Raw genomic sequence first — 13,446 nt, 5'->3', positions numbered from 1 at the left:
TGCTGAAGTCATCATAGAAAATCGTTTTTATCCCCTAACGTATTGATGAACACTTAGTTTGACTCTGTATCTTAGCTATGGCAAATAACACTTTTACGAACATTGGTGTGCAGTTATGTTTTTGAAATAGTGTTTTTGTCTTCTTGTTATATACCCAAGAGTGAAATTGCAGGATATTATGGTAATTCTGTTTTTAGTTTTTTGTGGAACCTCCATTCTGCTTTCCACAGTAGCTGCACTACTTCACATTCACGTCAAGAGTGTACAAGAGCTTCCTTTTCTCCACATCCTCACTAATCTTTGTTATTTGTGACCTTTTTGATGACAGCCATTCTGACAAGCCTGAGGTGATATATCTCATTGTTTTTTGGGTTTTTTTTTGTTTGTTTTTTTTGCGGTACGCGGGCCTCTCACTGTTGTGGCCTCTCCCGCTGCGGAGCACAGGCTCCAGACGCGCAGCCCCAGCGGCCATGGCTCACGGGCCCAGCCGCTCCACGGCACGTGGGATCCTCCCGGACCGGGGCACGAACCCGTGTCCCCTGCATCGGCAGGCGGACCCTCAACCACTGCGCCACCAGGGAAGCCCCTATCTCATTGTTTTGATTCGCATTTTATTGCTGGAATAGCTATGTTTAGCATCTTTGTGAGTTCTGGCTGTCTCTCTGTATTTTTTCCTTGGAAAAATGTCTATTTAGGTCTTCTCATATTTTTAAAAAAGATTTTGGGTGTTGTTCTGATATTGAGTTTTATGTGCTGTTTCTGTAGTTTAGATATGAACCCTTGCTTGGTCATCTTTTTGGTGTTAACCTCTTATCATGTGCAAATATTGTCTCTCCTTCAGCAGGTGGTCTTTTCATTTTGTTTTTGGTTTCCTTTGCTGTGCAAAATCTTTTAAGTTTAGTGAAGTCCCATTTGTTTATTCTTGCTTTTGTTTCATTTGCCTTAGCAGACTGAACCCAAAACTGTTGCAATCATTTATGTTGAAGAATGTTCTGTATTTTCCTCTAGGTGTTTTATGGACCTATATTTAAGTCTTTATTCAGTTTTGCGTTTATTTTATATATGGTGTGCTAAAATACTCTAATTTTATTCTTTTCCATCTAGCTGACCAGTTTTCCCAGTAACACTTATTGAAGAGACAGTTTTTTCTCCATATTGCCTGCTTTGGCATAAATCAATTAAATATAAGTGTGTGGGCTTCCTTCTGGGATCTCTTCTATTCCAGTGATCTTTGTGTCTGTTTTTGCTCCGGTCCAGTTCTCTGATTACTGTCGCTTTGCAGTATAATCTGAAGTCAAGGTGCCGTGATGCCTCCAGCTCTGTTCTTTCTCAAGATTGTTTGGCTACTTGGGATCTTTGTGTTTCTATACAAATTTTAAAATTACTTTTTCAAGTTCTGTGAAAATGCTTTGGTATTCTGAAAGGGATTGCATTAAATCTGTAGATTGTCTTTGGTAGTATGGTTATTTTAACAGTATTAATTCTTCCAGTCCATGCACCTGCTGTATTTTCCCATCTTTTTCTGTTGCCTTCAACTTCTTTCACCAATGGCTGGTAGATTTCTGAGCACATGTCTTTTACCTGCTTAGGGGTGTTTGTTCCTAAGTATCTTATTCTTTTTGGTGTGATTGCATATGGCATTGTTTTCTTAATTTTTTTCTTTCTGACAGCTTTGAGTTTTGTTTTTTCTTCTTTTTCTAATTCCTTCAGGTGTAATGTTAGATTGTTTATTTGATATTTTTCTTGTTTCCTAAGAATAAGCTTGTATCACTATAACTTCCCCCTGTGAACTGCGTTGGCTGTGTCCCATAGATTTTGGATCATTGTGTGTTCATTTTCATTTGTCTTGGGTATTTTTAGAATCCCTCTTTAATTTCTTCAGTGTTTCTTTCTTCCCCTTTTATTCCCTTCATCTGTGATGTGAGGACTATCTTTAATATTATGTTTGGATTTCTTTCAGGGGTGTGTGTGTGTGTGTGTGTGTGTGTGTGTGTGTGTGATTATTTAAGTTGCTGAGCTCTTAATTTCACATGGAGACTAACAACCCTGCACTGTTACTCTCCTCCCCCACAGTTACTGAATTTGACCTTATATTTTACATCTACTTGTTTTGTGTGTCCCTGAACTTCTTATTGTGAATACAGATGATTTTATCAGTGTTTTCTTTCATCCTTCCCATTAGCTATGTACATGGTTGATTTCCTGCCTTTGTTGAATATTGGCCTTATCCAATAAGGTTTTTCCTTTAGTAAGTTTCCTTTCCTAATTTTTAGGTTTCAGTCATGGCCTTTCCTTTTTTACTGAGAAAAGCCCCTTTAAGATTTCTCATAAAGCTGGTTTGGTGTTGCTGAGCTCTTTTAATTTTGCTTCTCTGTAAAACTTTAGATCTCACCATCAAATCTGAAGGAGAGCCTTGCTGGGTAGAGTATTTTTGGTTATAGGCTTTTCCCTTTCATGACTTTAAACATACCATGCCACTCCTTTCTGGCATGCAGAGGTTATCCTGAAAAGTCAGCTGATAACTTTATGCAAGTTCCCATGTTTGTAACTTGTTGCTTTTCCTTTGCTGCTTTTAATAGTGTCTTTTTATCTTTATTTTTTTTGCCATTTTAATTACAGTGAGTCTTGGTGTGGTCCTATTTGGGTTGATCCTGTTTTGGCCTTACTGTGTTTACTGGACATGGATTTTTGTTTTCTTTCCCAGGTTATGGAAGTTTTCAGCTCTATGTCTTCAGGTATGTTCTACACTGCTTTCTCTTTCCTTTTTTGCTCTGGGACCAGTATATTGCAAATATTAGTACACTTGATGTTGTTTCACAAGTCTGTTCAACGTTCCTCATTTCATTTTTTTTGTTTGTTTGTTTGTTTGTTTTCGTTCTGTTGCGTTACGCGGGCCTCTCACTGTTGTGGCCTCTCCCGTTGCGGAGCACAGGCTCCGGACGCGCAGGCTCAGCGACCTTGCTCACGGGCCCAGCCACTCTGCGGCATGTGGGATCTTCCCAGACCGGGGCACGAACCTGTGTCCCCTGCATCAGCAGGCGGACTGTCAACCACTGCGCCACCAGGGAAGCCCCCTCATTTCATTTTAATCTATTGTTTTACCATTCATCTTCAGTGATTGCCAGTACTCTGTCCTCAGTTTTCTGATTCATTCCTCTGTATCATTTAGTCTACAGTAGTTTCCTTTTAGTGTATTTTTCATTTCAGTTATTGTATTCCTCATCTCTCTTTTGTTGTTCTTTAATGGTCTAACTCTTTTTAAAAAAATTCTAACTTCTTGCTCTGGTTGTCGGTTCTTCTCCTGAGTTCTTTGATCGTCTTTATAGTCATTACCTTGAACTCTTTGTTGAGGAGATTGGCTATCTCCACTTCACTTAGATCTTCTTCTGAGTTCTTATCTCATTCCTCCATTTGGATCGTGTTTCTGTGTCACCTCATTTTTCTTAACTTGCTGTTTTTATTGCTATGTATGTAGTAGGCTTGTTACACTTGCTGACCTTGGAGAGGTGGCCTTTTGTAGGAGAGGTCCTATGTGTCCCAGGAGCCCACTGTCCCCTGGTCACTAGAACTGTATGTTCTAGGTGTACCCCCTATGTGGGCTGCTTGGGCTCTTCTGTTGTGGTGGGCTGACTACTGTGGGTGGTCTGGTAGGCTTGGCTGCCCCCAGAGTGCATGTTTGCCAGACTCTGCCTAGTATGGAGGCTGTCTGTGCTGCTTGGTGAGGCTAAATCATAAGGCAGCTGGCTGCACAACTCTGGGGGACACCACATCTAGTGCTGGATCATTTATGGGTTGAATTGCAGTCCAGGTGATATCAGGGCTAGTGCCCAGTCACTGGTCCTGGGGCTATGCTGGCTACTGGGAGTAAGACACAGGTCCTGAGTTCTGGCTGCAGGGCCCAGGAGTCACAGAGTTGTTGTTGGATCACTGTCCCTGACACAACTATCTGCAGGGTCTGGGGTATCCCTAATCTTGTATTGGCATTCTGATGGGCAGGGTCAGGACCCAGCTGAGTCCATGGCTGCTTCTGGCCTGCAAGTGAGTGCTCTGGTCACACAGGCTGCTGGACGGTGGTATTCCTGAAGCTGGTGTGTGCCTGTTGATGTATGAGGCTGATCCCACTGCTAGAGCAGGTTTGCTGTTGGGTAGGTCCAAGCTCCATCAGGTCCCTGTTCAGTAATCACCTGCTGATGGTGAGGCTGATTCCAAGGCCAGAGCAGTTAATCTGGTGATCCCGTGGAGCATGTTTTAGAAAGGGAGAGGGTAGAGATGGAAACAGCAGTCAGAAGACAGTTATACCGATCTAGGTGAAATGAGAGACTAAGCTGGAATCAATGGAAATAAGATAGTCAGCTATCGTCAAGAGTAGGTATTTTCGAATAAAAGTCAATATGATAGAAAGTGTAATCCTGGATTAACGTTACGTATTAATGATAGGAGTAACATCCTTTCAAGTTTTGTGAAAAGGTATCTTTATTTCTTCCGGTAATGAATTGGCCTAGAGAAACGGAACTATACTGGGAAATGTGTAAATATAAGAATATTCCTTCTAGGGGCTTCCCTGGTGGCGCAGTGGGTGAGAGTCCGCCTGCCGATTCAGGGGACACGGGTTCGTGCCCCGGTCCGGGAAGATCCCACATGCCGCGGAGCGGCTGGGCCCGTGAGCCATGGCCGCTGAGCCTGCGCGTCCGGAGCCTGTGGTCCGCAACGGGAGAGGCCACAACAGTGAGAAGCCCGCGTACCGCAAAAATAAAAAAAAATAAAAATAAGAATATTCCTTCTAATATTAGAAATTATGATATATAGAGATAAAAACGTTGAGCTCATAATCTAGAATTTGATAAGGTCACAAAAGTTGGAATCTAATCAATGCCTCTGCTCTCAGGAAAGATTACCTCCAAAATCTATAAAGATCTATAGTTGTATATTTAATTTATAAAGATCCTGAAGGTGAGACTCTTAAGAGAGATAAAGTCAGGGTTAGGGGCTCTGGAAGGTTCAAATAGTAATTCGTAAGGTTTGGAGATTAGAACGAAGCTTCTTATTTATTATTATCATTCTAACCTCTACTAGCTATTCCTACTAATTAGATATCTAATAGCTAATTGAGGCAATATTTTCCTTTTACCTTTCCTAGAGATTTATCCTGCAATAAAATACCGTCTATCAAAAAACATACATGTGAACCAATGCCTTTTTGGCAGTTTATGTAAGTTACAAATATAACTTCATTATATTTGGAATTTTTATAAAGCTTAATTTTTTATAAAATTAATTTGTTACTCATTTTGAAATATGATTAAAAATATTACTAAAATTATGTAGCAAATCCTTTTTGTCTCTAGCAAAGATTAGTGTGAGAATTATTACACAGATCAGAGGAATCTTTATGGAGCAGTGGTTCTCAACCCAGGTGATTTATGCTCGCAGGTGACATTTGGTAGTGTCTGGAGACATTTTTGCTTGTCAGAACTGTATATGCTACTGGCATCTAGTGGACAGAGGCCAGAGATGCTACAAAACATCCAACTGTTCAGGAGAGCCTCCCACAGCAAAGAATTATCCAGCCCAAAATGCCAAGAGTGCTGCCTTTCTAGAGAAACAAAGATCACTTAACACAAGTATTTAATGAACATTTACTATTTTCTATCTAATGCACCACATATATAATCATGAAAGTATAAATCATAATATCTTCCACAGTGAGATTTCTTTAGTGTATATGGAGGGAGTAGTGATGTTATGTTTCATCATATATAAATTAGAATGATTGCCAAAGGATAAATGTTCTGAAAGAATACATATTTTTCTTCTTCTTTTGCTTGTGTCCTTTTTTGTAGAAATCTTGGTTGCAGTTTACTCACAGAACTGAGCTTTGGAACATCCAGGCCCGGCATGGAATGCAGTTTTTCCACAAGTAGTAAGTGAAATAGAAGATGAATACATGTAAGAAACTGTGTGTAAAAGCATCATGCAGTTATTGATTAGCTGGGTGTAAGACCAGTATGAATTCTGGAAAACATGTCTTGAGAGCCATTTATTTTATTTTTACAAATGAGGAAACTAGGGAACAAAGAGGCCAAGAGACTTGTATAAGTCATATATATGAAACGCTCTGCTTTCCATAGTACTGATCTTTGGCATGGGCAATAAAAGGCACCAAGCAAAAACGGTCAAATTAGCATTGTCATGGAAACCCACTGATGCCTCTCCAATATGCGAATGGTCCATGAAGTTCCACTTTTGAATTTAACTTTGAATCCTGCTCATGTGCAAAGTTCCTAACTGCTTAAAATGTATGCAACACAGAGCTGCAAAGAACTAAGTTTAGCACCGAATTATTCAGGGAGCAAAAGGTGTGGGTGCTTCCCCAAGCATTATTAGCTCTTTTAAATGGTAAGGCAGAAAGAATTCCTGAACACCCACCACAGGGATCTCTCCAGGCAACCAGAACATTATTTTTCAAAAAGCATATATCTCTGAAGTGAATTATCTGTGGCCAATGGGAACCTTTGAGGTATGGAAAAAGACGTTGTTTGTGTTCAGCTGTAGTGTGAAAAATATAAAGAAAATACATTGCTGTAGCGTAATTCAGTATACTTTCTTTGCTGACTACTCTTCAATAAGAAGTGTGGGTTTTACACCCCTTCAGCTCAAAAATTCTGTGATTTCTCATGACACAAATAAATGATAGAGGGTATGTTCAATGGACCGAAGGTGATTTCAGACTCAAGGTAAAAACGAGCTCTTCTACACCTGGCTTTGAAAAAGACTCACTTACCTGCCTTGTGGTTCAGAAATCCAGTTTCACACAGTTCACACATTTTGGGTGAATGAAGGTGTTGAGGCTGTGTCTGGAGCTGGATTAGCAATTCCTGCAGATGCCTATCTTTAGCGCCCTCCTTCCTTTCCCTTGTTAGTTCGCTGATGCCTACCTTGGGGAGAGAGCACCAAGGGTCAGTTTTTCTTTTCCAGCACACCGGAGAGCAGGCTCATGAGGTCCCTTCACCAGGAAGTTTTAGTAGCGACAATACAACGTCTTAAACTCACCACCTTTCCTAAACATCCTATAACACCAAGAGTTCCTTATAAGAGTCAGAGTTTCACTATAGTTATGTAGGCAACACTGGAAAATACATTGTGGTAATAAATAAATAAATAAATCACAGTTTAAAAATTAATGAATTCATTCAAAAACATTCACTGAGTGCCATGCCCACTGTGTGTCAGCACTGTACTAAGTGCTTGGGATACAAAGGGCAGGGACCTGCTCCCCAAGAAACTTTCATACTGAAAGGAGAAAGATGGATGTTGATGGGAAAACATATGTGAGATCTATTCGAGCATCTATGCAGCAAGGTAACAAGGTGAGGGATGGGGGTGATGAAGTAGAAAATGCGTGGTAGGTTAGAAAAGATTTGTAATGGAAGAGGCACCAACTTGTTCCTTTTGAATTTGTGTTCCTCTTAAATGACAGAAAAAGGTAATGAAAGAATCAGATCTATCTGGTGTTGTAAATAAATTAGTACTGTACTCCTAAAACTCGTTCACAGTTACTTTCAAAAGATTGTCACAGTATAGTAAGTCTTTGTTTTGGGATAAGTCTTTCTAATACACAAAGCTAATTTGATTCAGGAAACATTTGCCATGGTGAGTTATAAACTTTATTGCATCTCTTTCCAAAGGCTAGCCACCAAGGGAAGATGCCACCCTCGAGTTAAGTCATTTTACTACCTATAATGACATATTACTGGGGTGTTTATAAGTTTCCTGCATTAAATAAGTTTGGGAAAGGGCCCCAGCTGAGGTGGATTTATCATGAATTCAATGAAGCTTAGGCTTCAGGGCTCCTGGCTTGCAGAGGTCCCTTCCAAGGTCTTGAGAAGGGTCCTAGCGATTTTTGTATTCACAATTTTGCATGTTTTTATTTGATAGGATTTTCCAAAGTAGATGAGCTTCAGGCCCCACAAAACCTTGATTCATCACCGGGCTGCAGGTAATTATAAGTCAGTAGATTACTGGAATGAAGCCTCTCTGTTATTGATAAATATCAGGTGAAGTAGTTAGCAGTGTCGTAGTCTATTTTATATCTGAAATCAACCTCAAAAATGAGCCAAGAGCTTATTAATTAATAAAGTACCACTTTTTGAATGTTGGTAGTAATCATATCTCTTTCAGATAAAATCAGGAATGAAATATATTATGGAAAAGGAGCAGTGGTTGATAATCCTAAATGTTAAGTATACTTTTTCTTTCTGACTTTATAGTGTTTCTCCTTCATTCACCTATGAAGGTCCAGACCGATGGCTTATTTTTAAAAATTCTTTTAGTCACTTCATTGGTTCTAACAGTACAAGCTCCATGATTTTAGAAACTGTAGGACTCCACGATATAGAAAGGCTATATAACTTAACCAGACAGAGCACATTCACATGCTGCCTTCTCTGTGGTACATTAATATGGTACCAAGGGCTTCCCTGGTGGTGCAGTGGTTGAGAGTCTGCCTGCTGATGCGGGAGACGCGGGTTCGTGCCCCGGTCCGGGAGGATCCCGCATGCCGCGGAGCGGCTGGGCCCGTGGGACATGGTCCGGAGCCTGTGCTCTGCAGCGGGAGAGGCCGCAACAACTAGAGGCCCGCGTACCGCAAAAAAAAAAAAAAAGTAAAAATAATATGGTACCAAGAACATAAGCACTAAGAGAGAATAAGGGGAAAATCAAAGCCTTATCCCTATTGAATTATTTACCTCATTGTTGAGAATATCAATAAGGGAGATGTGGCCACACTATGAAGGCAAATTGAGCTGCGGTCACAGAGCCGCACTAATGCTTCCCCAGTCAGCTAGCGTTGGTTTCCTTTAGATAGCTATGTACACACAAAAGTTTATACACTTCAGGGTGCTGTCATCACTTTTTGCTATGTACTAGAATCCTGGCACCTTCTCAGATTTAGAAAAGCATTAACACTAAAACCAAAAATAACTTGGGTCTGCTCTTTGGGGTGATTCAGGGTGGCTGTTTTATTTGTAATAGTTCAAAATTTTGAGATTGTCACACCTAGCAACCACTATGCTTTTCTTCTCCCAACTGCCTCTTATTCTTCCCAACTGTAGTATTTTCTCCCATTCTATATGTTTTTTCACTTGCTTGATAGTGTCCTTTGAAGCACAAACTTTTTAATTTTTATAAAATCCCATTCATCTATTTTTCCTTTGGTTGTTTGTACTTCTGGTATCATATCTAAGAAACTATTGTCTAATGCAAGGTCATAAAGATTTACTCCTGTGTTTTCTTCTAAGAGTTTTATAGCCTTAGCTCTTACATTTGGATATTTGATCCATTGGGAGTTTATTTTCATATATGGTGTGAAGTGTAGGAGTCCAGCTTCATTATTTTGTGTCTGGATGTACAGTTGTCCCAGTATCATTTGAAAAGACTGTTCTTTCCACATTGAATTGTTTTGGTACGCTTGTTGAAAATCAATAGACCAAAAATATGAGGGTTTATTTCTATACTGTCATTTCTGTTCCATTGATATACATGTCTGTTCTTATTCCAGTACCACACTGTGATTGCAGTAGCTTTGAAGTATTGAAACCAGGATGTGTGAGTCCTCCCACTTTGTTCTTTACCAACATTGTTTTGGTTATTCTGTTTCCTTGAATTGCCATATGAATTTTGGAATTATTGGCAATTTCTGGAAACATATCAGCTCAGATTTTTATAGGAATTGCAATGGAACCATAGGTCGATTTGGGACGTAGTGACATTTTAATAAGATTATCCTCCCATCCATGAATCCAGCATGTCTTTATATTTATTTAGATCTTCTTAAATTTCTTTCAACAGTTTTGTACTTTTCAGTGTGAATCTTGGACTTACTTGGTTAAGTTTTTCCCTAAGTATTTTTTTTCTTGTGGTGCTGTTAACACATGGAATTGTTTCTTTTCTTAATTTCATTTTTGGATTACTCATTGCTGGTGTGTAGAAATAATATTGATCTTATATCCTACAACCTTGATGAATTCTTTTATTAATGCTAACAGTTATTTTCCTAGATTCCCAGGAATATGTCTTTTGGTCTTCCAGTTTCCCAGGAATACATTGGCACATTTCAAAGTCTCTGTGGACTTCTCATTCCTCAGCTTTTCTTTTTAAGCTTTTCGGTTGGGCTGTTTATTGCCCCAAACTGTTATCCATTGCCTCATGCAACCGCCATGTTAAAATATTTGCTTGAAAACGTTTTCCAGAAATGCAACCTGAGGAATGGCTTTTCTCACTAGACAGCTCTCAGTCAGGTCAAAGGGCAAGCCTTGCAAGTGATGTCTTCCAGGGGACCACCAGACATGTTAAGCAGTGACAGTTCTTTGGGAATGAGGCTTTGAAGGACCTCCCAGTCCATGCTGCTTCTTCTGGTACCAGGGATGTGGGCTGTTTTTCAAGACTACCACTGGCATGGAGAGCAAAGGTCAAGGACAAGTTCAAGCAACACAGATCTCATTGTTCTTACAGAAATTAATTTGTTTTCCTTGAATAAATTGCTCCCCAATGTGCAGTAAGCCTGTTGGTTAAATCTCCAGAGTTCAGAAGAAGTTGATTCTGACCATTTTTGCCAGGTTTGTTGTTGTTGCTGTTGTTACTAGTATTGTTGCTTCTATGGAGGGATGAATTTTCAGATGTCCTTCCTCCATCATTTTTACTGATTTTCCTGCAATATTTTTTTAAAAGTCTCTAAAGTCTCAATGACCATAGACTAATTAAATATTTGTCATGGGAGATGATTAAGGAAAAAATAAATTAAAAGATAAATACTAACTAAAAAGAGAAAATATAATTCTCATAGAGGCTTTCCCAGATGGGTAGATGAAGACTGAAAAGGTATTTCTATATTTAGTGCTCTGAAAATTAAGGTTAAATTAACATATGTTTAACACACCCCCACTTTTTTTTCATTCAGGTTAAACACAGGCTTTACAGTCAGAAGTGAGGTCAAATTCCAGCTCTGCTTCCTACTAACTTGATGATTTAGGACAAGTTATGTAACTTCTCTGTGCCTCAGTTTCCTCATTCGTACAATGGGGTAATATATCTATCACATAAAGGTTACTGTGAGGATTGACTGTTAAATGCTGATCACAGATGCCTGGCAACCCAAAAGGTACTAGTTTTGGTAATTATCTTTATAAGATTCTTCAAAAATACGCTAATAATTCTTGAGTAGAGTTAACCTAAAGTTAGATATTCTTTTCTTTCTTCCTGTGTCTTTTGGTCTTTTTTCCCCTATTTGTTTTAAAGAAGTAAGAAGAAAAAAAAAAAAGAGAGAAGGAACTAAGAAGAAAATGTATTCCAGCATTTTGGAATACAATTTTGTTCCCCCAAATTTATTTGTTTATTTTATTGATATATAAACAAAATTTTATTTATTTATTCAGCAAACATTTATGAAATACCTAGTAAATATTAGGCACTATGTCAGGCAGAGGAATAATAATGACAATAAAGTGTGGTCCCTGCTCTCAAGTTGCTGACTATCTAGGGGACTGACAAGTAAACAGGTGATTACATACACAGTAACAAAGGCTGTGATAGAAGAATACACATGGTACTATGTGATGGGAGTATGGCTTTCACCAGTTCCTATTGGATTTATCTCTCCTTCTTTGGCTCCAGAACCAAGGAATTAGCCCTATTTTTGTCTTTAACTGGGTAGTTTAAATCATGAAATTTTTAAAAATTTGTAGAGATGAAAGAAAAACACCTTGAATTATGGAGGACACTAGGAATAGTACTTTTTTACAGAGCAAGGGCTTCCTACCAGCATAGGCACTTCTTGGGTTTTTAACCTGAAAAGTTCTTTGGCATATTTTTTCTTTGCTAGCTACTTTTTGTTTTCTATTTTTTTGTTTCTTTCTCTTCTCCACTTTATCATCTAGAGACCTGGGTAGTTCCCAATGAAAGAGTGTTTTACAGATTCTTAGAGTGATTTATAGGTAAAAATAGAAAATGATTTTTTTTTAACCTTCAAGTTCCATACCAAAAAAAATGAATATAAGCTTTCATGGAAGTAATTGAAAATGCAGATAATTTTCATTCCATTCCATTTTTCAGAATTCTCAATCGTAATCCTTTGACAACAGGTAAAGATTCTTATCTTTTTAAATTGCCAGCATTAAAATATTTGTAAGTATTGCAACAGTTTCAGGCTCATGAGATAATTTCTGCTCTTTTTTGCTTTCGTCAAAGATTGAGTACTTTGGCTGAAAAGTCATAATTTAGATTTTAACTGGGTTATTGAAAATAAGAGTTATTGGCAAAGAAAAGGATTAAGGAAGAATATATATGGGTAAGACAGCCAGCAGAGAATGAGAACAGTGTTGAGGAACACATATAGTTATGAAGATGTAGATGCATGTAGGAATATTATTTATCCCAGAAAGCAAAAAGTAATAAGGGGTACATTATTTTATTAAAAAGAGTGATCAAAGAGGTAGATGCAATTGAAAATGAAAAGTTAGGATAATAAAGAATGATTGTGCTGTTCAGCACCAAGGTCATTCATTTGATGATGCAAATTTAAATTTCTTCAGTGAGAGCTTTTTGGAATTACCATCTATGGCAAGTAAGAAGCCAGAATTGAAGTAATCACATGTTAAGTATCTTTTTATGTCTAGAATTTTTGTCTTTGGGTTTTATATCATGCATGTTTGGGCTTCTCCTTCAGAGACATGGGAACAACACAAGTGTCACTTACAACTATTGAAAGCATGCTCATGATGACCCTTGAATTGGAAAAACTGTAAATTGATTTTTCTTACATTTATTTTCACTCAATTGTTTTTCTTTAGTTTTCTTTTATTATTTTCTTAAGTCAGGTTTATTTATGTATAATTTTCATTTCACAAAATTCACTATTTATAAATATACATTGTGATGTATTTTGACAAACTTATAATTCTGTAGCCACCACATTTGAGGTAAAGAAATCTTCTGAAATCCCAAAAGACCCCTCATGTCCCTTTGCAGTCAATCCATCCTCCTCCCACTACCAGCCCCTGGCAACCAACAATCTGATTTTTGTCCGTATAATGTTGCCTTTTCCAGAATATCTTATAACTGAAATCATGTGGTATGTAGCCATTTGTTTTTGGCTTCTTTCTCTTACCAGTCTCTTTGGAGACTCATCTGTTTTGTTGCACCTGTCAGTAGTTCATTCTTTTTATTGCTGAGTAGTATTCTACTTGTGTGGAAACACAGTTTGTTTACACATTCATCGTTTGATGAACATTTGAGTTTTTTCTAGTTTTCTGGCTATTATGAACAAAGCCTCTGAAAACACTCACATGTGTGTGTGAACATATGTTTTGTGCGAGCATATGTTTTCATTTCTTTGGGGTAAAATCCCTAAGGGTTGCATTGCATCATCATACGCTAAGTGCATATTTAACGTTT

The 13,446-nt window shown here is 38.3% G+C and overlaps 1 protein-coding gene across 1 annotated transcript in view; it reads left to right on the top strand.

Annotated features, from left to right (window-relative positions):
* LOC132427352 (leucine-rich repeat-containing protein 37B-like) overlaps positions 1-13,446 on the top strand; it is an 87,334-nt gene that overhangs the window by 47,922 nt on the left and 25,966 nt on the right. Inside the window, 1 exon segment of the mRNA XM_060014792.2 lies at positions 12,719-12,793. Coding sequence (XP_059870775.1) covers positions 12,719-12,793 — 75 coding nt within the window.

Source organism: Delphinus delphis, chromosome 1, assembly GCF_949987515.2.
Source record: "Delphinus delphis chromosome 1, mDelDel1.2, whole genome shotgun sequence".
Taxonomy (NCBI): domain Eukaryota; kingdom Metazoa; phylum Chordata; class Mammalia; order Artiodactyla; family Delphinidae; genus Delphinus; species Delphinus delphis.
Note: the sequence above shows the minus strand (reverse complement) of the source record. Positions and strands in the feature narration are given on the sequence as shown.